The sequence below is a fragment of the Panthera leo genome, chromosome B2, assembly GCF_018350215.1.
Source record: "Panthera leo isolate Ple1 chromosome B2, P.leo_Ple1_pat1.1, whole genome shotgun sequence".
In the NCBI taxonomy this organism is placed as follows: Eukaryota; Metazoa; Chordata; class Mammalia; order Carnivora; family Felidae; genus Panthera; species Panthera leo.
The window spans coordinates 50,176,243-50,203,214 of NC_056683.1; the positions used below are offsets into that span (position 1 = coordinate 50,176,243).

Here is a 26,972-nt window from a genome sequence, read left to right on the forward strand (position 1 = left end):
CATCAAAATCTTCCAGAGTCGGAGCAACCCGGAGTTTCCATGCCAAGAGGGAAAGAGCCACATGACCGCGGAGAGAAACTACAGCCCATTAGCCTCTCCCTCTCCTTCCAGCCCCTCGCGGAGGCCCCGGCGCCGGGGTCCCTCCGCAGTTCCACTCCTTCATCCCCAGTGACAGGTCGCCTAGCAGAAGCCCCTAAATCCCCGGCCCCACTTACTGGCGCCGCGAACACAGGCGGGGGCCCGCCCCTGCGGTGAGCGCAGTTCCTCGGCGACTGGGGCGCAGCAGCCGGATCGGGAACTGGGGGTAGGGGCGATCCCTGCTAGGACAGCCCGAGCGGTCCGTATAGGGACGCCCGGGAGGTCCGGCGAGTCGAACGGGCCGCGCGGCGCATGGTGGAGCAGCAGGAACCCGGCCGCTCTCCAGCCTCCGGCTGGAAAACAAACAAAAGGCAGGGAGGCTTCTAGTGGGGACGACCGGCCGCTTTCCCTGGGAAAAGTTACCCTGCAGCTCCCCTCGCTGGCCCTGCGCGTCCCTGCACCGCCGCGTCCAGGCAGCCCGGGGGCGCCGAGGTGCCGCGCCGCGCTCTTCGCCGGGGCGGACCAAGCCCAGGGATCCCTGCGGTCCGCTGACCACCCGTGCGTCCCCCCCAGCTCCACACGCTCTCCTTGTTGCACGTCTGTGCATCAGGGATCAAGATTTAGAAACGAAGGCCGTGGACAGAGGTTCTGAGAACACTTCATTACAGGTAATCATGGTGAAAACGTTTGCCCGGTTTAAAAAAACATAACTGGGGATGCACGACATTGTGAATGAAATCAGTGCCACTGAAATGTACACTCCAAAATGCTTAAGATGGAAGATTGTGTTATACTTTACATCAATAAAAAATGTTTTGAAATAAAAACGCAACGGGTTGCTTGTTAGCATTCATTTGAACTTGGAGAGCTTTTATACGGTTAGCAACTTTACTTTGAAAGACTGGATTGTTATCCAGGTGGGAAACACTAGATATGATTCATACAACAATTGTATTCTGCGTGTAACTAGTTATATGTAATCTAACACACTTGTGTGTTAAACACAGTCACTTGTGTCATAAATTATATTGTAGACATTACCTTAAATCATCCATATAAAGGCTGGTTCTGACGCGACTTGAAAAAAGAAACTGCTTCAAGCCTTCTCCTCCCCCCTTCCCAATTTAAAGTTACATAATTGCCCCAAGACTACATTTTTCAGAACTAGTCGACTGCAGGAGGGAGCAACTTTAGTTGGAGGCATCAGAATCACCTGGCAGGCTTGTGAAAACAGATTGCTGGGCTCATCCCCAGAATTCTGGTGCTGATGCTGCTGGTCCAGGGAACCATACTGCCCTGAGCAACACAATTTTAATCAATACAGCAATAACCCATTTACACATTGTGGATCTTTCTCTGAGTTTTAAATTCTCCAGCTCATCTTCATATCAATTTTCTCTTTTTATGTTTGAATTCTAAGAACTCAAGGCATTTTTTTTTCCTAATAGAATCTATAACAAAGGTCTGAATCCCTCTCTCTTCTTCCTCCTATTGAAGAAAAACCCACAAGATACAAGACTTCCTATCCCAACTGGCCACTTGGAAAACCTGTAACATTTATCTATCTTTGTGTTTACCTATATAATACCCAAACCATATGGCAAATGAAAATTGAAAGTCATTATCAATGAAAAGATAGGGGGCTAAAAAGGGTAGCCTAACAAACTGTATGCTGCTCCCATGAAAAGTGATTTTTAAAATACCTAAAATTACCCGTTTTAGTCAAGTTCAGTTGTCCAAGCAAGTCTACCCAGCAAAAAAGAGAGACAGTCTTGATCTACCTTTAACAAGGGTCCACTGAGCTAGTAAATGGTTTGGGTCAGGAAAATTATAACCCTGTAAGTATAAGATAATACAAATCTGAGGTCTAATGGATACAGTGGATACTGATATAAAATAGAAAATTTAGTAACTGAAACAACAGCATTTTAATAAAATAGCTGCTTAATTTATCGTTACAAATGGTATATTTTATTAAGCTTTATTTATTAGCTAGAATAGAAATCTGAATTAATTGACCAAGAGATCTTAAATTAGCATTCATCATGTTTGGTGAAATAGACTAGTTCTGAAAATATTTCAATGCCTCATTTTTCATTTGTGAAACTAATCTTTTGCATTCATGAGTCACATATATCACTTTCTCTGATTACAAATCCTTACATCTGCTCTCCCCCCTTCCTATTTAAACTGCAAAATCAATTTAAAGAAGTCATTGAGAAGAAAGTCATCTTTAAAAGATTTAAGTTTCCTTTAAAAATTAAAAACTATTAAAATTTTTGGCCTTCGTTAAACATGAAGGTACTTTTTCTAGGTAGCTGATTTAGGGTGGAAATAAAAACTTACACATCCAAAGGATGATAGATCCTAATATTAAAAGATAGCCGTTGGTCTTCCTTATTGTAGCTCACCATTCTGCCACCCCCTCCCTTTTTTTGCCCCTATTTTTCTGCCAAAGATGTACTGCATGTCTAAGATCTCCAGAATAAAATAATGGATAAGAGATTTAAACTGTGGGTTCGTTGAACTAGCTTCTTGGAAACCTGATAACTGTTAGTTATCTAACTAGTAGAAACTAGACATTTGCCAAATGAAGGTAAGGGGCTGTAAGAGTGTAGGTTTTTACAAAGCATGCAAACTTCCGTATTTAAAACAATGTAAAGTGCGGCAAAATAATAAATCGCCCGATAAAGGAGTGTCTTGTGAGGAAACAAAGTCAGGTGTTTGGGCTTTAAGAGGTGGGGCTCGTATTGCGGATAAGTTCCGGCGCTCTACGCGGAACAGCGGACTACAAACCCCAGAGTACATTGCGGGCTCCGTCTCCTCTGGACTCGGGTTTCAGGGCCTTAGGAGTCTCAACGTCTTTCTCCCCCCTTGCATGATGGGATGCAAACGGAGACACTTGTAGTAAGGCAAATCTTGCCGTGGCATTCTTTCGCCCTGCTTCTATACTAAGCTTATCTTTTCCTGAACTTCCAAGTACGTACTTGCAAAAAGTTTAGCCATTATAACAGCCTGTGACTGCAGTGGGGTTTCTCCGTTTCCCTGAAATCCTGGCGTAGGACTCGAACCAGAGTCCCCGAAAAGCGTGTAGCGACTTTCCTGAGCACGAAGTTCGATGTTCCTGAAGGAATGTTTACCTTAGGGTCTCAACCCTAGATTTGAGTTATAAACATTTTTGATATAATGCTTGTTCAAGTTTGCATAAGTGGTCACTGAGACGAATACATAGGTTGAATTCGAAGTCGGCAAATTGGTGATCTGCCAAGGCGACCTCGCGCACACCTCCTACCCCTCCACTAGGGAGCGCGCTCGAGGCCAGGGAGCCGTGAGGCGCACGCAAGCGGCAGCGGCACTGCGCATGCTCGGTGCGTCCGCACAGGTTTCCGCAGTAGAGGGGGCAGCTCCTCCGCGGCGTCCGGGGTTTTCAGCAGCGTCGACGCTCTGGTGCTCGCTTGGTCCTCGGCCTCCGCTGGCAGCGGGCGTCCCTCCGCTCCGCGAGTTCCCGGCCGTCGCTCTAGCGCGCCCGGATCTGGCCCCCTGCCCTGCGAAGATGGCTGCCGTACGCCGGGCCCGCAGTTACTGCCGCTGCCTGGTGCGCTTCTCCGACCGAGAACTCTGCTAAGCCCTGTTGAAGCAGACGGACAGGAGTAGACACCCGGACACCCAGCACACCTCCTCGGGGGAGCGGTGCAGAGGGGGTGCGGAGAGCCCCTCGACGGCGGCCGGCCGCCTCGCCAGCATGGTAACCCGGGAGGGGGCTCGCAGGGACACTGCGAGGTGGGAGTGCGGTGTGAAGGAGGGGCTAGGCCTGGGAGGAGCCCCGAGAGAGCGGGAAGTGGAGACTGGGAGGAGTAGGAGCTGCTCGGCCGCCACCCATTGTGGGGCCTTTGGCCTGAGAGGGAGTGGAGCGGGTACCATCCCCGACCGCTCCCTTGCGTTCCCTCCTGCTTGAACCCCCGCAGCCGGGATCCGGTGTGAGAAAGAGCGGGTTTGCAGGACAACAGAAAAGAATGACTCTTTTTGGTTTGCTCAGGATGTGCCCCTCGAGGGATTTTATCAAAAGCAGTGAGGGTAGGTTCAGGTGAGCCGTTGCAGCATCTGAAATTGGCTGAGGGAACCTTGGGAAACGGAGACAACTTGTTGATTGTTACCCCTCCGGCAAGCAGTACCCACGGAGAAGCCGTTCAGGTCCTTTAAGGAGTCCTGGGTTTAGGACGCACCTGCCCCGTGACGCATCAAGTGCCATGGGTAGGATGTTGGCAGGCGGTCCTGGCGGTGTGGGTTCAGAGAGATTATGTCTCTCTTCGTAGCGGTGAGGGCCTGAGCAGCGTCAGTGCGGTCCAAATGGAGAGACTGGCTTAAGCTCCAGAAATTGACAACGCAAATTCCATGGGACTGTTGCATGCTGGAATGTGTAGTCTCTATCCTGAACTGCCTTTCTTTGGCTTTGAGTACATTTTCCATCTGAGAGACTAACTAGGATTGAATGAATCAGGTGTGAAATGATACTAAACCAATGAGCTGACACTCAGATGTTTTATTAAATAAATGGATGGGTGAATTTATTTTGTTAAATTAACCAGAATGATAGAAAAAGCAGTAATTGATTACGCCCTTAAGCTTTCAGAATAGTTCTCTGACCGACCAGGATTAAGCACTTAACTTTTTTTTTTTTTTTAAATGTTTATTTATTTTTGAGAGAGAGACAGTGTGAGCAGGGGAGGGATAGAGAGAGAGGGAGACACAGAATCTGAAGCAGGCTCCAGGCTCTGAGCTGTCAGCACAGAGCCCGACGCGGGGCTCAAACTCACGGACCGTGAGATCACGCCCTGAGCGGAAGTCGGACACCCAACCAACTGAGCCCCCAGGCGCCCCAAGCACTTAACTTTTTATATTTCATTAATCCCATCTGCAAAACAGGAGTAAAATGATGAAGACATAAGCAACTCAAGTCAAAGGTGATGTTTAGCTCGATTCAATTATGAAAAATAAAATGAAAATCTCTGGGTGACAGCTGGGGACCTACTTATTTCAAGTAGTATTTGAGTTGACAAAATGTAGTAAAACCCCAAATTTGATAGTCATCATACTGTCAATATCAAAGTAATAAAGGACTGGAATTCAAGAACAAAGCAGGAACTCAGGGGAGAAGATGCTTTCTGTATTAAAGATTTCCTGTTTCTTTTCCTCATTCTTTAGACATGCTCTGTATGTCCACATGACATTTTTTGTTAATTCAAACAATTTTTTTTGAGCTCCTATTGGTGCTAGACCCCAACGAATACTAGATCTCCAATATAACCAGACCTGTAAGGTGATTTATGGTAAAAATTTTTATTTATTTATTTTTAATGTTTATTCATTTTTAGAGAGACCGAGCACTAGTGAGAGAAGGGCAGAGCAAGAGAGGGACACAGAATCTGAAGCAGGCTCCAGGCTCTGAGGTGTCAGCACAGAGCCTGATGTGGGGCTCGAACTCATGGACTGTGAGATCATGACCTGAGCCAAAGTCGGACGGCCAACCAACTGAGCCACCCAGGTGCCCCGATTTATGGTAAACTGTTAATCATAAAATGTCACATATGAAAAAGTACCTCAGAGGTTATCAAATCCAACAACCCTCTCTTCACAGATGTGAAAGGTGAAGCCTGGACAGGCTTTTTCTACAACTTAAGCAATGTGTTTGGCCCTCTAAGGTTACTAATATGACTGATCCTGTTCCCAATGCACTGACTCTAGCAAAGAGACAAAAATAATCTCAATACAGCTGTTAAATGCTATGATACAAGCACGAATGTTGTAGGGAAACAAAGGCAGTTCAAATGATTAGACTTACTGGGATGATCCCTGAACTGAACCTTGAAGGATGAGAAGTTACCAAGTGAGGAAGAAGTTATTCCATATGGAGAGAGCAAGCAACATGTGCAAGAGCATGGAGCTGGAGAGAGCAGGGGAAGCTCTGGAATGAAGTCACTTTAGTAAGACTGCTAGGCCAGAGTTAGAAGGCTGAGGTACTAAGAGGATGTCAGAGGGAGCTCAGGTCCCCTCCCATTAGCTGCACTTAGTGTTTACAGTGACAAAGCAGCCTCTTATTTAAGGATAGAAAGATGCTCCTCAATGGGGTCTATAAATTCAAAGTCCTGGGGTACCTGGGTAGCTCAATCAGTTAAGTGTCTGACTCTTGGTTCTCCTCAGGTCATGATCTCACAGTTTCTTCAGTTTAAGCCCTGCATTTGGCTCTGTATTGGCAGCACAGAGCCTGCCTGGGATCCTTGCTGTCTCCTTCTCTGTCCCTTCCCACTTGCACGGTCTCTCTCAAAATAAGTAAATTTAAAAAATAAATAAAAATATTTTTTTAAATTAAAAAAAAAATTCAAAGTCCTTCATTATGGGTTTTCCTATTAGTACAAAAGCTCCCAGCTTAAAGAGACCAAAAAATATATTTGATAATACATTAATGCTTCCATTTTCCATTTTTCTGGAAATTAATTCAGAATCTTGGCCTCTTTCATTGATATCTTCGTTAATTTATCCTTTGCGGTGTGCCCAGCACTTTCCAATATACTAACTAGTTCAAGTCTTAAAGTCACCTCTGCTTTGAGTCTGGTTGCCAGAGATAAGATATGAAATGAGGCTTATTTATGTTGTGCTGTAAAGTAGTACAAGTCTGTCAGGTTGCCAAGTTCAAAAATTTGTGTTAATGTGTTTTGTCCTAGAAACAAATTACAGTGAAAATTTACAATTATAAAGCTTGCATCTTGGAAACGAGTGAAATTAAGTAGGTTTTATTCTAATTTCTAATCCTCTGGTCATTTCCCCTATTACCACATTGTGGGACTGAACACATGAAGTGTTGAGCAAGTCCCATTTGCTACTGAGCCTGTTAGCTAACAGACTGAACTGAGGAAGCATTTCATTTTCACTGGAAAGTAGGATTCAGTTTAACTTAGCAAACACATATTGAGAATAAAAGGATAAAATGCAAGGAAACTGACCTGAGACCCTTGTTAAGCCCCAAACCATTGCACAGTAATTCCAGCCCATTTTTTTTCCACTTAAATCAATCCAGTATATATAAATCTGGGTTTATAAGACAGAACAGGCTTCTTTACAGAAACATTCACTATTACATGTCTTTAATTAATGACCTTTCCCAGGACATTTAAAATAAGAGAAAAGTCGCATTCACATATTAGTAACATGCCAGTGGTGTAAAAGGAAGGGCATCTACCTATGGACTAAAAGTGCTGGATGAAAAGAAAACTATTTGCTGAACTCTATGCTACAACTAAATGTTATTTTCTGAAGCAGAGCTGTTTTAAATCATCTACCATAACATTTTAACTGGAGTCCAGTAAAGTTGTTTATTCTGCACTGTTAAAAAAAAAAAGTATGGAATTTTATTCTACTGGAATCATTAAACTTAACTGTGAAGGAGATGAGAGAGAAGCAACTAAATATTTCACTGGGCAAGTAGCTCAAGGAGATGTGGATTACAAAGGGAAACTGATGTTTGCATATTCCTGATGATTATTTTGTTTTCCCCTTCAGGCAGAAGCTGAGGAAGATTGTCATTCTGATACTGTCAGAGCAGGAGATGATGAAAATGAAAGCCCTGCTGAAACAGATCTGCAGGCATGTTTCTTCAAGTGTATATTTAATTCTTATTCCATTACTTTCCATACATGAGCAAAAATTGGTCATGCTTACAAAGATATATCGGTTTTTATTTGCATTGAATTTAACTGTACCTTCGTACTGGTTTACAGAATAAGCAAATTAAAGCTATCTTACAGATTTTTTTTTTAAATCATTTATCACCATATGTTGTTGCAGTATTATTGGCTGTATTTCCTATACTGTACTTTTCATCTCTGTGTCTTACTTATTTTTTAACTGGAAGTTTGTACTTCTGTTTTTTCTTTTTTTAAGATTTTATTTTTACGTAATCTCCATACCCAGTGTGGGGCATGAATTTACGACCCCCAGATCAGGAGTCTCATGCTCTACCAACAAAGCCAGCCAGGCAACCCTGGAAGTTTGTACTAAATCCCCATTTCACCCATTGTCCCATGTCTCCTTTGCCAACCACCAGTTTCTTTTCTGTATTTATGAATCTGTTTCTGTGCTTTGTTTGCTTGTCTTTTCATTTGTTTTGTTTTTAGATTCTACATATAAGCGAAATCATATAGTATTTATCTTTCTGTGATTTCTTTTAGCATTATACTCCCTAGGTCCATTTCATGTTGTCAGAAATAGCAAGATCGCTGGGCACCTGGGTGGCTCAGTCGGTTAAGCGTCCGACTTCGGCTCAGGTCATGATCTCACGGTCCGTGAGTTTGAGCCCCGCGTCGGGCTCTGTGCTGACAGCTCAGAGCCTGGAGCCTGCTTCGGATTCTGTGTCTCCCTCTCTCTGTGGCCCTCCCCCGTTCATGCTCTGTCTCTGTCTCAAAAATAAATAAACATTAAAAAAAAAATTTTTTTTTTAAAAGAAATAGCAAGATCGCATTCTTTTTTTATGATTAATATTCCATTGTGTATGTATGTATACACACACACATAGACACACACATACCCCATATCTTCTTTATCCATTTGTCTATCACTAGATACTTTAGATTACTTCCCTTTCTTGGCTATTGCAAATAATGCTGGAATAAACATAGAGGTACATATATCTTATCTATTTATTTTTTAACTTTTCTTTTTAAGTACATATGTCTTTTCAAATTAGTGTTTTTGTTTTCTTTGGATAAATAACCAGTAGTGGAATTACTGGACTGTTACACTATTTCAATTTTTAATTTTTTGAGAAACTTCCATGCTGTTTGCCACAGTGGTTGGTACAATTTACATTCCCACCACAAAGGTGCCCTTTTCTCCTCATCTTAGCCAGTGCTTGTTATTCCTTATCTTTTTTTGATTCTAGCCATTTTGACAAGGGTAGGGCAGTATCTCACTGTGATTTTGATTTGCATTTCCCTGATGATTAGTGAGGTTGAACATCTTTCCATGAGTCTCTTGGCTATTGTCTTTTTTAGAAAAATGTCTATTCAGGTCCTCTGACCATTATAAATAGGATTATTTATTATTGAGTTGTATAAATTCTTTATATATTTTGGATTATCATCTGCAAATGTCTTTTCCCATTCAGCAGATTCCTTTTTTGTTTTGTTGATGATTTCCTTTGCTGCGCAAAGCTTTTTATTTTGATGTAGTCCCAATAGTTTATTTTTGCTTTTGTTTCCCTTGCCTGAGGAGACATATGCATATATATGTTGCTGAGACCAATGTCCAAGAGATTACTCCCTATGTTTTCTTCTAGGACTATTACGGTTTCAGGACCTACATTTAGGTCTTTAATTCATGTTGATTTTATTTTAGTGTATGGTGTAAGAAGGTGGTCCACTTTCATTCTTTTGCATGTAGCTGTCCAGTTTTCCTGGCACCATTTATTACAGAGACTGTCTTTCCCCCATTGTGTATTCTTGCCTCCTTTCTTGTAGATTAATTAACCATATAAGTGTGGGTTTATTTCTGTGCTCTTTGTTCTTTTGATCTTTATGTGTATTTTTGTTCCAGTACCATACTGTTTTGATTACTGTAGCTTTGTAGTATATCTTGAAATTCGGAGTTGTGATAACTTCCAGCTTTGTTCTTTCTCAAGATTGCTTTGGCTCCTTAGGGTCTTTGTGGTTCCATACAAATCTTGAGATTATTTGTACTAGTTCTGTGAAAACTACTGTTAGTATTTTGATAGGGATTGCATTGAATCTGTAGATTTGATTTGGGTAGTATGGACACTTTAACAATATTAATTCTTTATGCAAGCATGGGATATCTTTCCAGTTATGTGTGTTGTTTTCCATTTTTTTCATCAATGTCTTACAGTTTTTAAAGTATAGCTCTTTCTGGGGCGCCTGGGTGGCTCAGTCGGTTAAGCGTCCGACTTCGGCTCGGGTCATGATCTCACAGTCCGTGAGTTCGAGCCCTGCGTCGGGCTCTGTGCTGACCGCTCAGAGCCTGGAGCCTGTTTCAGATTCTGTGTCTCCCTCTCTCTCTGCCCCTCCCCTGTTCATGCTCTGTCTCTCTCTGTCTCAAAAATAAACATTAAAAAAAAATTTAAAGTATAGCTCTTTCACCTCCTTGATTAAATTTATTCCTAGTATTCTGTCAATTAATGATAATAATCCCATTTAGGATTATTTTCTTAATTTCTCTTTCTACTACTTTGTTCTCAGTGTACAGAAATGTGACAGATTTCTGTATATTCGTTTTGTGTCCGGCAGCTTTACTGAATTCATTTTTCAAAAAAAATTTTTTGTGGAGTCTTAGGATTTTCTATATGTATCTGGAAATAGTGACAGTTTTTTACTTCCTTACCAGTCTGGATGCCTTTTATTTCTTGTCTGATTGCTGCCACTAGCACTTCCAGTATTATGTTGAGTAAAAGTGGTGAGTGGGTGTCCTTGTCCTGTTCCTGATTTTCCTTTAAAGGAAAATCTTTCAGTTTTTCACCGTTGAGTATGATATTAGCTGTGGGTTTGTCATATATGACCTTTTTTATGTTGAGATATCTTCCTTCTAAACCCACTTGAGTTTTTATCATGAATGGATATTGAATTTAGTCAAATGTTTTTTCTGCATCTGTTGAGATGATCATATGGTTTTTATACCTGTTAGGGTAAAGTTTCACATTGATTGATTGGCATATATTGAACCACGCTTGCATTCCTGGAATAAATTCCACTTGATTGTGGTGAATGATCCTTTCAATGTATTACTGAATTCAGTTTGTTAATATTTTGTTGAGGATTTGTACATCTATGGTCATCAGAGATGGTGTCTTTGTCTGGTTTTGGTATCAGGGTAATGCTGGCCTTGTAGAATAAATTTGGAAGTTTTCCTTCCTCTTTGTTTTTTGAAATGGTTTGAGAAGACTAAATATTAACTCTTCTTTAAATGTTTGCTAGAACTCACCTGTGAAGTCATCTAGTCCTGGACTTTTGTTCATTGGAGTGTTTTGATTACCAGTTCAATTTTGTTAAGGTATTTGATCTGTTCAAATTTTCTATTCTTGATTCAGTTTTGGAGGATTATATGTTTCTAGGAATTTATCCATTTCTTCTATGTTGTCCATTTGTTGGCATATGCCTTTTCAAATATTGTCTTGGAATTCTTTGTATTTCTGTGGTGTCAGTTGTAATATCTTCTCCTTTTGTGCATTTACTTACTTGACGACTCTTTGTGTCTTTTTGGGTTTGGCTAAATGTTTATCCCTCTCTTGCTCGCTTTTTTTTTTTTCCCAAAGGACCAGCTCTTGGTTTCATTGATCATTTCTATTGTTTTTTAAGTCTCTATTTCATTTATGTCTGCTCTGATCTTTATTATATCCTCCTTTGTACTGGCTTTGGGCTTTGTTCTCCTAGTTCCTTTACATGTAAGGTTAGATTGTTTGAGATTTTTCTTGTTTCTTGAAGTAAGCCTGTATCACTGTGAATTTTCCTCTTAGAACTACTTTCACTGCATCCCAAAGAATTTGGACCATTGTGTTTTCCATTTGCATTTGTCTCCATGTATTTTTTTTATTTCCTCTTTGATTTCTTTGTTGATTTATTGGTTGTCTAGTAAGGTGTTATTTAGCCGTTTTGTGTGTTTGTAGTTTGCCCAGTGTTTTTCTTTTAATGGATTTCTAGTTTCATAGTGTTGTGATCAGAGAAGATGCTTGATATGATCTCAAACTTTTTAGTTTTTTAATTCTAACATACAGTAATAGTTTTCCGGTGTACAATATAGTGATTCAATTCTATACATTACCCGATGCTCATTACAGCAGGTGCACTCCTTAATCCCCATCACCTGTTTCACCCATCCTCTCACTCGCCTCCTCTCTGGTAACCATCTCAAACTTTTAAAATTGGGACTTGTTTTGTGGCCTAACATGTCCTCTGTCCTGGAGAATGTTTCATTTACACTTGAAAAACGTGTATTCTGTTGATTTTGGTTGGAACATTCTGTGTATATTTGTTACATCCATCTGGTCTAGTGTGTTGATAGATTTTTGTTGGTTTTCTTACTGATTTTCTGTCTGGATGATTTGTCCATTGGTATAAATGAATTTTTCATGTCTCCTACTATTGTGTTACCATCCATTTTTTTCTTTGTTAATGTTTGCTTTATGTATTTAAGTTCTCCTGTATTGGGTGCATAGGTATTTATAATTGTTACGTCCTCCTTTTAGAGTGATTCTTTTATCCCTTTTACACTATTATGTAGTGTCTTTGTCTCTTGCTGCGATCTTTATTTCAAAGTCTATTTTGTCTGATACAAGCATTGCTTTTTTTTCTGCTTCTGTTTACATGGTATATATTTTTCTGTCTTCACTTTCAGTCTGTATGTGTTGTTAGATTTGAAGCAAGTCTTTTTTTTTTTTCTGACTAAAACTACATTTGATTGGTTTATCTCTAAATATTTCTGTCACACAAATTACAAAAAAAATTTACTGTGCATTAAATACTGTATGCAAAAGTTAAAACCTGATAATGCTCTCGGACCTTGGCTGCTATGTTTTGTCACCAGTTTCATAGCTGAATAAATTTTTTTTTTATGGTTTAGTCCCATAAAAAGTCTCAGTTTAGTCCCATTACATAAAGTAAACTTTGGAAAATACAAATAGGTTTTTTTTTTTTTTTTTTTTTTTTTTTTTCAGTTTTTATTTTAATTCCAGTAAGGTAACATACAGTGTTATATTAGTTTCGGGTGTACCATTCCATACATCACCCTTTGCTCACCATATGACAAGTGTACTCAAGACCTCTGCCCCACCCACCTCCCTTCTGGTAACCATCAGTTCTCTATAGTTAACAGTTAACCATCACTTTATTTTGTATATTCAGAGTTCTCTATGGGCTTGTCTCCCTTTCTTTTTTTCCCCCCTTGCTCATTTGTTTCTTAAATTCCACTTATGAGTGAAGTTATATGGCATTTGTCTTTCTCTGACTGACTTATTTTGCTTGGCATTATACTCTCCAGCTCTACCCATGTCATTGCAAATGGCAAGATTTCATTCTTTTTATGACTGAATAACATTCCATTGTATATATATGGCACTTCTTCCTTATCCATTCATCTATCTATAGACACTTGGGCTACTTCCATATCTTTGCTGTTGTAAATGATGCTTCTATAAACATAGGGGTGCATGTGTCCCTTTGAATTAGTACTTTTGTATTCTTTGGTTAAATAACCAGTAGTGCAATTACTGGATCATAGGGTAGTTATATTTTTAATTTTTTGAGGAACCTGCATACTGTGTTCCATATTGGCTATACCAATTTGTATTCCCACCAGAAATGCAGGAGGATTCCTTTTTCTCCACATCCTTGCCAACACCTTGTGTTGTTGATTTGAGCCATTCTGACAGGTATGAGGTGATATCTCATCGTGGTTTTGATTTGCATTTCCCTGATGATGAGTGATGTTGAGCATCTTTTCATGTGTTTGTTGGCCATTTGTGTGTCTTTCGAAAAATGTCTGTTCATGTCTTCTGCGCATTTTTAGTTAGATTAGTTTTTAGATGTTGAATTGTATCAGTTCTTTATAGATTTTGGATACTTGCCCTTAATCAAACATGTCATTTGCAGATATCTTCTCTATTCAGTAGGTTGCCTTTTAGTTTGATTGTTTCCTTTGCTGTGCAGGTTTTTATTTTGACAGAGTCTTCCAATAGTTTATTTTTGCTTTTGTTTCCCTTGCCTCAGGAGACCTATCTAGAAAAGTTGCTATGGCCAGTGTCAGAGAAATTACTGTCTGTGCTCTTTTCTAGGGTTTTTATGGTTTTGGTCTCACATTAGGTCTTTATTCTGAATTTATTTTTGTGTATGATGTAAGAAAGTGGTCCATTTTCATTCTTTTGCATGTTGCTGTCCAGTTTTCCCAAAACCATTTATTGAAGAGTCTTTTTCCCATTGGCTATTCTTTCCTGCTTTGTCAAAGATCAGTTGACCATATACATATAGCTGTGCGTTTTAAATATATGGCCTTTATTATGTTGATGTATGTTCCCTCTATACCTATTTTGTTGGGGTTTTTATCATGAATGGGTGTGGTACTTTGTCAAATGCTTTTTCTGCATCAATTGAAATGATTACATGGTTCTTATTGATATTATGTATTATGTTGATTGACTTGCAAGTATTAAACCACGCTTGCAACCCAGAATTAATTGTACTTGATCATGGTGAATTATTTTTTTTAAATGTATTGTTGGATTCAGTTTGCTAGTATTTTGTTGAGGATTTTTGCATCTATGTTCATCAGGGATATTGGCCTGTACTTCTCTTTTTTAGTGGTGGTGTTATCAGGGTAATGCTGGCCTCATAGAATGAATTTGGAAGTTTTTCTTCCTCTTCTATTTTTTGGAACAGTTTGAGAAGGATGGATATTAACTCTTCTTTAAATGTTTGGTAGAATTTGCCTATGAAGCCATCTGCTCTGGGACTTTTGTTGAAAGGTTTTCATTACTGATTAAATTTCTTTCAGCTTTCCTTCAATTTGCAGTTGTATTTATTTGAGTCCTTTCTCTCTCTTTCTCTCTCTCTTTGATAAGTCTGGCTACAGGTTTATCAACTGTATGGATTTTGTTTTCAAAGAAGCAGCTCTTGGTTTCCTTGATCTGTTCTATTTTTTTTTAGTTTCTATAACATTTATTTCTGCTTTAATCTTTATTATTTCCTTCCTTCTGGTTTTAGGTTTTGTTTGTTCTTTTTCTAGCTCCTTTATGTATAAGGTTGGGTTGTTTATTTGAGATCTTGAGGTGACCTGTATTGCTATAAACTTCCCTCTTAGAACTGTTTTTGCTGTTTTCCAAAGGTTTTGGACTGTTGTGTTTTAATTTTCATTTGTTTCCATATACTTTTTAATTTCTTCTTTTATTTCCAGGTTGATTCATTCATTGTTTGGTATTATGTTATTTAACCTCCCTGTATTTTGGTCTTTCCAGATTTTTTCTTGTGGTTGACTTCTAGTTTCGTAGTGTTATGGTCAGAAACAGTATGGCTTCACTCTTCTTGCATTTGTTGAGTCTTGTGGGCTAATATGTGATCTTTCCAGAAAATGTTCCTTGTGCACTTGAAAAGAATCTGTATTCTGCTGTTTTAGGATGGAATATTAGGGTATATCTGTTAAGTCTATCTGTTCCAGTGTGTCATTCAAAACCATCTTTTTGATTTTCTGTTTAAATCTGTCCATTGGTGTAAATGGAGTGTTAAAGTCCCCTCCTAGTATTCTATTATTGATTCGTTCCTTTATGTTTGTTATTATCTGTTTTATGTATTTGGGTGTTCTGCGTTGGGTGCATAGATATTTACAATTGTTATATCTTCTTTTTGGATTCTCCCTTTAATATCATGCACTGTCCGTCTTTTGCTGTTGTGATAGTCTTTGTTTTAATGTCTACTTTGTCCTACAGAAGTATTGCTACTCCAGCTTTCTTTTGACGTTTGTTAGCATGATAGATGTTTCTCCATCCCCTCGCTTTTAATCTGCAGGTGTCTTTAGGTGTCAAATGCATCTCTTGTAGGCAGCATATTGATGGGTCTAGTTTTTTTATCCATTCTGTCACCCTGTGCATTTTGATTGGAGTGTTTATTACATTCAAAGTAATTATTGATAAGTATTTATTGCCATTTTATATTTTCTTTGGTGGTTTCTGAAGATTTTTTTCAGATCCTTTTTTGTCTGTCTGATGGTTTGTTGGTTTTCTTAATGATACATTAGATTTCTTTCTCTTTATTCTTTATATATTTATTAGTGGTTTTTGATCTTTGATTACCATTAGGTTTGTTTATAACCTCTTCTGCATATAGCAGTCTATATTAAGTTGATGGCCATTTGATTTTGAACCCATTTCTCTGGAGCATGGGGTGCTGGGGTTTGGTATAAGCAAGTTAGGTAGTAGGTGTCCACTCTGTGCTCTCCCCTGTTTGTTACTCTGCCTCTTGCCCTTCTCCACAACCGGGGCTCCCTCCCCACTGCAGTGGCCACCATCTGTTTATCTTCCACACTGTGTCTGTAGCACTTCCTACTTTCTTCTGTGTGGCTTCTTCTTCATAGTTGTGGAGCTTGTTCTGCCAGTCTTCGGCTCAATTTCTGGAGTATTTAGGATGATTTGATAGTTATCTAGTTGTATTTGTGGGATGAGGTGATCCTAGAGTCCTCCCACTCTGCTGCCATCTTCCAGACTCTGAAGTGAGTCTCTTGTAAGTCAGTCTCTTGTAGGCAGCATATAGGTGGTGGGTCTTTTACCATTCACCACCCTGTATTTTCGGTAGAGCATTTAGTCCATTTACATTTAAAGTACTTGTTGTTAGGTATATTCTTATTGCCATTTTGTTAATTGTTTTGGGGTTTTTGTATTTTCTCTCTTTTTTCCTGTTTTCTTGCTCTCTTGTGATTGATGGCTTTCTTTAATGTTATGTTTGGATTCCTTACTCTTTATTTTTTGTGTGTCTATTATGGTTTTTTCATTTGTGGTTACCAGGGGGTTTGTATATCATATCCTATGTTTGTGCCAGTCTATATTAAATTGATAGTTATATAAATTCAAATACTTAAAAAATTATTATTATTTTTTTAATATTTATTTATTATTGAGAGACAGAGCATAAGCATGGGAGGAGTAGAGAGAGGGAGAGACACAGCATCTGAAGCAGGCTGCAGGCTGTGACTGTCAGCAAAGAGCCTGACGTTGGGCTCGAATTCACAAACCGCAAGATCATGACCTGAGCCAAAGTCAGATCCTTAACCGACTGAGCCACCCAGGCCCCCCAAGTTCAAACACTTTCTAAAAGCACTAAATCTTCATTCCCTGTCCCCTGCTTTTTGCATATGATGCCATATTTTACATCTTTTTAGTTTGTGTATCCCATGACTAATTTTTTTTATAGGTACGATTGATTTTATCACTTTTATTGTTTAATCTCCATTCTGGCTTCATAAGTGATTCATCTACTGCCTTAACTATGTTTGCTTTTACTGGTGCATTTTTTTTCTATCAGTATCTTCTAGTTATGGCCTTTCCTTTTCACTTAAAGGATTCTCTTTAACATTTGTTGTAAGGCTGGTTTAGTGGTGATGAATTTCTTTAACTCTTTTTTTGGTCTGGAAAACTCTTTATCTCTTCTATTCTGAGTAATAGCCTTGCTGAGTAGAGTATTCTTGGTTGTAGGTTTTTCCCTTTTAGCACTTTTTTTTAAATTTTTAATTAATTAATTAATTTTTTTATTTTTTTGAGAGAGAGCACGAGTGCAGGAGAGGCAAAGGACGAGTGAGAGAGAGAGAATCTCGAGAAGACTCTACACCCAGTGCAGAGCCTGATAAGAGGCTCAATCTCATGACCACAAGATCATGACTTGAGCCAAAATCAAGAGCTGGAGGCTTAGTTGACTGAGCCACCCAGGCCCCCCTGCTTTCAGCACTTTGAATAGAGCATACCACTCCCTTCTAGCCTCTAGTAAAGTTTCTGCTGAAAAATCAGTTGATAACCTTATGGGGTTTCTCTTGTATGTAACTGTTTTGTTTTGACGTTTTTAAGATTCTCTCTTCATCATTACTTTTTGCCGTTTTTAATATGTGTCTTTGTGTGGACCTCCTTGGGTTCATCTTGTTGGGGCAATATGTGCTTTCTCGACTTGGATATCTGTTTCCCATTCCAGATTCGGGAACTTTTCAGCTATTATTCTTCAAGTAAGTTTTGTGTCTCTCTGTCTCCTTCTGGGACCCCTATAATGCAAATAATGTTACACTTGATGATGTTACAAAGGTCCCTTAACTATTCTCATTTTTTAATATTTCTCTTTTTTTCCGTTTGGCTTGGTTGCTTTTCATTACATCACTGACCCATTCTTCTGTGTCCTCTAATCTGCTATTCCCTCTAATGTATTTTGCATTTCAGTTACTGAGTTTTTCAGCTCTTTTTGGTTCTTTTTTTTTTTTTTAATGTTTATTTATTTTTGAGAGAGCGCACGCAAGCAGTGGGGGCTACAGAGAGAGAGGAAGGCAGAGGATCCGAAGTAGGCTCTGCACTGACAGCAGAGAGCCCACTGCAGGGCTCAAACCCATGAACCATGAAATCATGTCCTGAGCTGAAGTCGGACGCTTAACCGACTGAGCCATCCAGGCACCCCTGATTCATTCTTTTTTATATTTTCTATCTCTTGGTTGAAGTTCTCACTGAGTTCATACACTTATAAGTCTGTTGAGTATCTTTATTTATTTATTTTCTAAGTATTTATATGAGAGAGAGACAGACAGATAGATGGTGCATGGGCAGGGGAGGGACAGAGAGAGACAGAGACGGAATCCAAAGCAGGCTCTAGGCTCTGAGCTGTCAGCACAGAGCCCAACGCGAGGCTTAAACTCACAAGCTGTGAGATCATGACCTGAGTTGAAGTCGGACGCTTAGTTGAGGTGCCCCTGTTGAGTATCTTTATGACCATTACTTTGAACTCTTTATTAGGCATATTGCTTATCTTGGTTTCATTTAGCTCTTTTTTTTGGTGATTTTTGTCTTGTTCTTTCATTTGGGACATTTTTCTCTGTCTCCTCGTTTTGTCTCTGTTTCTCTGTGTTAGGTAGGTCAGCTACATGTCCTAGTCTTGAAGTAGTGGCCTTGGGAAGTCTGAGTGGCTCAGTCGGTTGAGCATCCAACTTTGCCTTAGGTCATGATCTCGCAATTCGCGGGCTTAAACCCCTGTGTCTGGCTCTGTGCTGACAGCTCAGAGCCTGCTTTGGATCCTCTGTCTCCCTCTCTCTGCCCGTCCCCTGCTTGTGTGTGTGTGTGTGTGTGTGCGCGCGTGCGCTCTCTCTCAAAAAAAAAACATTAAAGTAGTGGCCTTGTATAGAAGAGGTTCTGAGATGCTCTGTAGCTCAATCCCCTGGTCACCAGAACCAGGCAGTCCCATGAGTGTCCTCTGTGTGGGCTGTTTGTGCCCTCCTGTTGTGGCTGAGCTGTGATTGATATGGGCATACTGATAGGTTGGAGTGTTCCAGGTCCAGCTGGTTTCAGTAATCTGCTGTTTGCTATAGGTGCACTGGACGGGTTTTGCTCTTGGTGCTGTTAGATGCCCGACTGTAGCTGCTATAGACTTTACAGTTGGTGGAGTCAGTCCTCATGTTGGCTGTCTGCAATTAACTGCTACTGACAGCTGCAGGCACACCAAAGGGCACGGCTTCTCGCAGCACAGCCAGCTAAGATCCTGGCTGCAGGAATTGAAGTGTTATTTTTGTGGGGTATCTCCCTCCATTCCCACGAAAGGAGTCACTTTGGAGGAGTGCTGGTCCTGCCCAGGGCTGCCTGCTGGCTGTAGCTATTTTCAACGGGAGAAAAATGTAACTATTTTCTATTTTCGACGGGAGGTCTACAGGGAAATGCAGCTGCCGGGCACACAAGTGTTAGCAAGGGAGACGGATAGTGTTAGAATTTGCTTCTTGCATGTCTCTAGCTCTTCAGACTGGGGGAGGGAAGAAAAATGGCACCCATTAGCACTTTTGTTCCAGGAGAACTCTCCTGCAGGTACCTGCATCTTTGGCACATGTCCTGGCATTAATTAATAAATACTTTCATGCATACCCTAGGCACTTTCAAAGTGCTGCTTCTGTGCGATTTGCTGGTAGGGTTTTTAGTGTGCTGGCCCTTTAAGGGTGGAGACTCATCCAGTAGCTCTCTTAACTCTCCAGGAGTTAGGCCTCAGGATTTTTAAAGCCAGATGTTATGAGGACTCATCTTCCCAGGGCTGGGAGTGCTTGCTGTGGGGTGATCCCCTTGCTCCTCTGTGCTTGCGATATCCCTCCTGTTAGAGGTTAATTACCCTGGGGATTTGGTTTCCAACTGTGTCTCTGTTCTTCCTACCCTTTTCAATGTGTCCTTCTCTCTCCAACTAGCTGTGGAAGATCTGTTCTGCATCTTCAGGTCATTTTTAGAATTAATTGCAGTAGATATACTTGTTGTCTTGGTGTGTCCATTAGAGGAGGTGAGCTCAGGATCCTCCCACTTACCATCGTCCACAAACAGCAGAACCAGTTTATCCATCCCTTACTGCTACTTCTAGGTACTTTGGATGATACCCCCACTCCTCATGGGCTTCTTTCCTATAGGTACACTATCTTGTTGGTAATTTATGGACCCTGGAGTTTCACTTGGCCTCTCAGTTTATTAACAGAAACCCAAGAGAGGAAAACTTGTTCAAATGTTAACATTTGCAAGGATCTTAATGCAGTATTTTATAATATTCTGCATTGAACAAAATATATAATACATTAATTATTTCCTTCTGGAAAATTCTGAGTACTCATGTTGAAAATGACAATAATTGCTGTTACATAGTTTGATTTATGAGTTTAAAGTGTTCAAAATAAGGCATAACTCATGGTGCCTGGGTGGCTCAGTCAGTTAAGTGTCTGACTCTTGATCTCAGCTCAGGTCTTGATCTCAAGGTTGTGAGCTCCAGCCCTGCATTGGGCTTCATGCTGGGTGTGGAGCCTACTTAAAAATAGAAACAAAAAAACAACAAAATATAAGGCATAACTCAAAACCCATCACCTTATAAAGATTGATGGATTTGACCACCTAAAAGTTAAAACCTATATGTAGAAGAAACATATATTCAAGAGAAATGATCAGCTAGAAAAACTATTTACCACATATAGGCAGATGATTGATACCCACTCTCAGTATATGGAACATCCTTATAAATTAGTAAGAGGGACACAAGATAGATATGAATGGATAGCTAATGGAAAAATAATACAAATAGCTATTAAATATTTGAAGAGATTATTGGTCTCATAGTTTTTAAAATACAAATTGGATCTACACTGGTGTTTTCTTAAAACAATCAGATTGGTGAACAATGCCCATTGTTGTTCAGTCTTGGAGAACACTTAACCAGTGCACATGATGTATAAGCTGCTACAACTTTTTGGGGGGACAGACTAGCAAGATGGAACAAAATGAAAAACATACATTGCAGAAAATTAATCTTAAGAAAATAATGAGTAAACTGAGTACATACATATGTACAAAAATGTTTTTTTACAACAGTTTTATGAAAAAATTGAATAAAACCATAAATATCCATCGCTTGTGTTAAGTAATGGTGAATTCAAACAGTGAAATACACTGGAGTCATTGAAAAGGATGGGGTAAATCCTTGTGCACTGAAATAGAAAAATGTTCATTGTAATTAGATAAATATATCTTACTGAATTTAAAACTTTGTGATAACTTATATGAAATGTGTCATCTAATAGACATTCAGTGCTACTAAAGACTCTATAGGTTAGAGGTATATGTGTTTTGGATTAGAAGTAGGAGGGTGGGAACTAAAACAGAATGGCAAGAAAAATTATTTTAAAAACATGTATTTTATATATGCCTCTTCAAAAAAAACTAGGAATAGTATACACAGTCCTGTTGATAATGGTCTTCTTTGGGACGAGGGACATTGCCAGTTGGGTTCCCAGAGAGCAGACTTGAAGGTGGAGATTATGATGAGGGAGGTTTACTGGGGAGTGCTTTTGGGATCAACACCTATGGAAGGGAGAGGGAGGGAAGAATTGGCCTTAGTCAATTCTGTAGTTCTCAGAATGGAGGAACCAGAGCCTTTCAGACTTAATAGCCATTGGTAGTCATTGGGTAGGGATTGCCTGGGAAGGGGTGTAATCTTGCTGAGGCAATACCTGAAAGGGCTGACAGCTAGCTGGGGGCTGTTTCTGTATTAGTCCCAGTATTAGTCCCAGCAGGTGGGCTCATCAGTGCCTTCATTCCTAAAGGGATCTGGGCAGCACAGCAGTCTACCACAAATGGGAACTTCACTTTTTTTCTGTATTTAAAAATTCCTATTACATATATAAGAGAAAATAGTTCCTTTTTTTTTTTTTTTCAACGTTTTTTATTTATTTTTGGGACAGAGAGAGACAGAGCATGAACGGGGGAGGGGCAGAGAGAGAGGGAGACACAGAGTCGGAAACAGGCTCCAGGCTCCGAGCCATCAGCCCAGAGCCTGACGCGGGGCTCGAACTCACGGACCGCGAGATCGTGACCTGGCTGAAGTCGGACGCTTAACCGACTGCGCCACCCAGGCGCCCCAATAGTTCCTTTTTAAAAAAGAGAATGGCTATTGAAAGAAAGGTTTTAGGTTCAACTAGAGAATTTTTAACAGCACTTTTCATATCTAGTAGATGATGTATTCCAGGTAACAAATGTTTGAAAGCTTCTAAGTTCAGCCCCTAGGTGATGGCCTCTCTTTTCAGCTCAACAGAATTTGGTTTTCTGATACCATTAGATTTTTCCTATATAGACAAACTTAGGTGACTCTTCATAATTTTTTTAAAGATTTAAGCAGAACATTATCTTAGAAAATAACGTGTCGAATGGATATTAGTAACTTAAAAGACCATGTTTTCTAGTCTTCTATTATTTATATGGAAATTGATGTTGGACCTGTTGATAAATTGTTCAGAGCTAAGCTACTCTTCCTTAATGAATCCTAAAGTACTTTTTCCTTCCTTAGGCACAACTCCAGATGTTTCGAGCTCAGTGGATGTTTGAACTTGCTCCAGGTGTAGGCTCTAGCAATTTAGAAACTCGGCCTTGTAGAGCAGCAGCAAAAGGCTCTTTACTGAAAGCAGACACCAAAGGAAAGCAAGAACTGGCAAAGGAAGAAAAGTTAAGTATTATGGACATTGTGACAAAGTAACTTTTTTTCCAGTTGCACATGAGAATTTGCGTGGTCTTAAGCAAGTGATCATTATAGTTGTATTCTGGTGAAATAAGCACATAACTTATAATTATAACAAAACTTTTCCTCATGTGTGAAAGTATACCAGTATGTCCATCCTTCACTTCTGCTTCTAGGTACTTTGGATGATACCACCATTCATGGGCTTCTTTCTGGAGGTACACTATGTTCGTGGAACTGTCGTTGGCAATTTATAGATCCCTGAGATCCATTTGGTTTCTAAAAGATTGATGCCTCTGAATTTATTAGCAGAAGCACTAAAAGAGAAAAAACTTGTTCAAATGTTAATACCTTTGCAAAGGTCTTAATGCAGTATTTTGTTAAAATTTGTGTTGAACAGATGTATAATGATGCATTAATTATTTCCTTATTCTGGAAAATTTTGAAAGTGCTCACACTGAAAAAATTTTGAATGCTGCTACTTACGTGAACTAGGCACAGCACGCTTTCCATTTTTCCTATTCCATAGAGGCTATCATCTTTACATCAATTTTTCTTACAAGTGATTTGCCAGTAAATAATTGAAATTACCATGATAACTAAAAACTTCCATATTTGTTTTGTTTTTTTATTTTGAAACAGTTACAGAAACAGGTATAGGGAGGTCCCGTGTTGGCAACATCTTACATAGCTATAGTACAACATCAAAAACTAGGAAATAGACGTTGGTTCAATGCACAGAGCTTATTCAGACCTCTCAAATTTATAAGCACTTCTTTGTATGTATGTATGTATGTAAATAGTTCTATGCAGTTTTATTACATGTGTAGCTTCCTTTAACCACCACCATGATCAAGATAAAGAACTGTTGGCACCACAGGGCTCTCTCTGTCAACACCTTTATAGTTGTACCCTTCCCCCCTCCCCTGACCATTCATAACCCCTGGCAATCACTAATCTCCATTCCTATCATTTTGATACTCAAAAGATATTGTATAAATGGAATCATCTAGTGTATAACCTTCTGAGGTGGGCTTTTTTCACTCAGCATAATTCCCCTGAGATCTATCCATGTTTGTGTGTAATGGTAGTTTGTTCCCTTTTTTTGCTCAGTAGTATTGCACGGTATGGTATACCCCAATTTGGTTATTCATCGGCTGAAGGACATTTGGGTTGTTTCTAGTTTTTGGCTATTAATAGAGCAGCTATGAATATTCATGTACAGGTTTTTGCATGAATGTAAGTTTTCATTTTTCTGGCCTAACAGTGCAATTGCTGGGTTGTATGGTAAGTGCCTGTTTGATTAAAAGGAACTGCCCAGTTGTTTTCTAGGGTGTCTGTACCATTTTATGTTCCCTGCAGCAATGTATGAGTGGCCCACGGTCTCCACATCCTTGTCAGCCCTTGGTGTTGTCGTTACTTTTTAGTTTTAGCTATTCTGATAAGTATGTAGTGATACTTCATTGTGATCTTAATTTGTATTTCCCTGATGGCTAATGATGTTGAATACCTTTTCATGTGCTGTTTGCCATCTTTATATCCTCTCTGTACAATATGTTGTCTTTTCTAATTGTATTGCTTGTGTTTTGACTGTTAAGTTTTTGCGGGTTCTTTATGCATTCTAAATACAGTCCTTTGTTGAATACGTGGCTTTTAAATGCTTTCTCTCAGCTTGTAGCTTGTATTTGCATCCTCAGGGTATTTCACAGAGCAAAAGTTTTTAATTTTGATGAGATCCAGTTTATCATCCTTTCCTTTTATGGATTATGCTTTGGGAATTGAGTATAAGAACTGTCTGCCCAGCCATAAATCTCCAAGATTTTTTTTTCCCTAAAAGTTGAAAGTTTTATATTTTACATTTAAGTCTGTGATCCATTTTTGAGTTAATTCTTTTTTTTTTTTTTTTAATTAAAAAAATTTTTTTTTGAGACAGAGACAGAGCATGAGCAGGGGAGGGGCAGAGAGAGGGGGAGACACAGAATCTGAAGCCGGCTCCAGGCTCTGAGCTATCAGCACAGAGCCCGACGCGGAGCTTGAACTCACAGAGCGTGAGATCATGACCCGAGCTGAAGTCGGACGCTCAACTGACTGAGCCACCCAGGCACCCCTTGAGTTAATTCTTATGTAAGATGTGAGGTTTAAGTCACAGTTCATTACTTTGCCTGTGGATGTCCAATTGTTCTGGCACTATTTGTTGGCAAGACTGCCCTTCTGCCATGCATACTCATTTTTTTTATTATTAAATAAAGTGGCTTTAATTAATTTATTATCTTTTAATTTGTTTTATTTTTTATTTTTTTAGATTTACATCCAGATTAGTTAGCATCTAGTGCAACAAAGATTTCAGGAGTAGATTCCTTAGTGCCCCTTACCCGTTTAGCCCATCCCCCCTCCCACAAGCCCTCCCATAACCCTGTTCCCCATATTTATGAGTCTCTTCTGTTTTGTCCCCCTCCCTGTTTTTTTTTTCTTTTTAATTTTTTTTTTAAATGTTTATTTATTTTTGAGACAGAGACAGAGCATGAACAGGGGAGGGGCAGAGAGAGAGGGAGACACAGAATCCGAAACAGGCTCCAGGCTCTGAGCTGTCAGCACAGAGCCCAATGCGGGGCTCGAACTCACGGACCGTGAGATCATGACCTGAGCCGAAGTCGGACGCTTAACCGACCAAACCACCCAGGTGCCCCAACCCTCCCTGTTTTTATATTATTTTTGTTTCCCTTCCCTTATGTTCATCTGTTTTGTCTCTTAAAGTCCTCATATGAGTGAAGTCGTAGGATATTTGTCTTTCTCTGACTAATTTCGCTTAGCATAATACCCTCCAGTTCCATCCATATATTTGCAAATGGCAAGATTTCCTTCTTTTTGATTGCCGAGTAATACTGCATTGTATATATATACCACATCTTCTTTACCCATTCATCCACTGATGGACATTTGGGCTCTTTCCATTCTTTGGCTGTTGTTGATAGTGCTGCTATAAACATGGGCGTGCCTCTGTCCCTTCGAAACAGCACACCTGTATCCCTTGGATAAGTACCTAGTAGTGCCATTGCTGGGTTCTGGGTAGTTCTATTTTTAGTTTTTGGAGGAACCTCCATACTGTTTTCCAGAGTGGCTGCATCAGCTTGCATTCCCACATGCATACTCATTTTTAATACAGACTTTCAAAAATTGCATTTCACTATTTTTATAGGCTCGAGAACTCTTCCTAAAAGCAGTAGAAGAAGAACAGAATGGAGCTCTCTATGAAGGTAAAACTCAGGGCCCAGGATCATATGGTCATGACATTTCTGAATAACAGCTCTTATTGACCAATTCTTTTTTTAACTAGACTATATTTGGTATATAAACATCAGTCACCTTATATTTGAAATTGTTTTTTAACAAATCAAAACTAAAAATTATATTTCTGTGTAACATTTTCCAGAATATTGCTGTGACACATCATCATATTGGTCTACATTTAGGTTTTACTATTTATTAATTCTTCATTATTAAAGTCTTAAAAATAATTGTTTCTCATTTAAAAATAGGGTATTCTTTTATGGATGAAAATGACTTCAGAGGAGGAGAATATAAAAGATAGTTTCAAGAACCTATCTTCTAATTTACATTTACACAAAGGAATAATTGTCAGCTTTAATTGTCTCTTATTAATCCATTAGAAATGCATAAATAAAGTGATGGGGCATTTTACTGTATTAGGCATGTAAGTAGGCTTCCATTTTGTGAAAGTAAAGCTGATAATTGGGGTGTGGGAAAGATGCTTTGCTTTAATTATTTGAAAATGCCCCAAAAATAACATTTTCAGGATTACTGCATTTTATTTGCACATTTCTTCTAGCGATATTTTTACCCTGAGATATTAAAAGAGCCCAAATGGTGAAAGCCCTCTACAGTCTTCATTAGTTTGTGAGAGTCCCATTTCCACTTAGTGTATAGTAATTCACCCAGAGTGATAGAACACAGCAGAATATATTGAATTGAATAGACTCCATCTAAGGGAAAAAGAGCTGGTAGGCTTTTGAAGTCTCAAGTTCTGTTGGTATAGCTTTGTGGGAGAGATTACTAAGTATTACAGCTCTAAACCACCTGGCCAGGAACTTCATAAAAAAGTAGCTTTTAAAGGTTATTTAGCTAAATAATAGC

The 26,972-nt window shown here is 39.4% G+C and overlaps 2 protein-coding genes across 2 annotated transcripts in view; one reads left to right on the top strand and one right to left on the bottom strand.

Annotated features, from left to right (window-relative positions):
- The window catches only part of CILK1 (ciliogenesis associated kinase 1), a 56,133-nt gene extending 55,707 nt beyond the window's left edge, over window positions 1-426 (bottom strand). Inside the window, exon 1 of the mRNA XM_042939050.1 lies at window positions 216-426. The gene's annotated coding sequence lies outside the window, so the exon portion shown is untranslated. The remainder of the gene's footprint in view (window positions 1-215) is intronic.
- Window positions 427-3,615: 3,189 nt separating this feature from the next.
- The window catches only part of FBXO9 (F-box protein 9), a 47,068-nt gene continuing 23,711 nt past the window's right edge, over window positions 3,616-26,972 (top strand). The window contains exons 1-4 of the mRNA XM_042939053.1: window positions 3,616-3,823; window positions 7,633-7,716; window positions 22,653-22,808; window positions 26,017-26,074. Of these exons, the coding sequence (XP_042794987.1) occupies window positions 3,821-3,823; window positions 7,633-7,716; window positions 22,653-22,808; window positions 26,017-26,074 (301 nt within the window). The 5' untranslated portion in view covers window positions 3,616-3,820. The remainder of the gene's footprint in view (window positions 3,824-7,632; window positions 7,717-22,652; window positions 22,809-26,016; window positions 26,075-26,972) is intronic.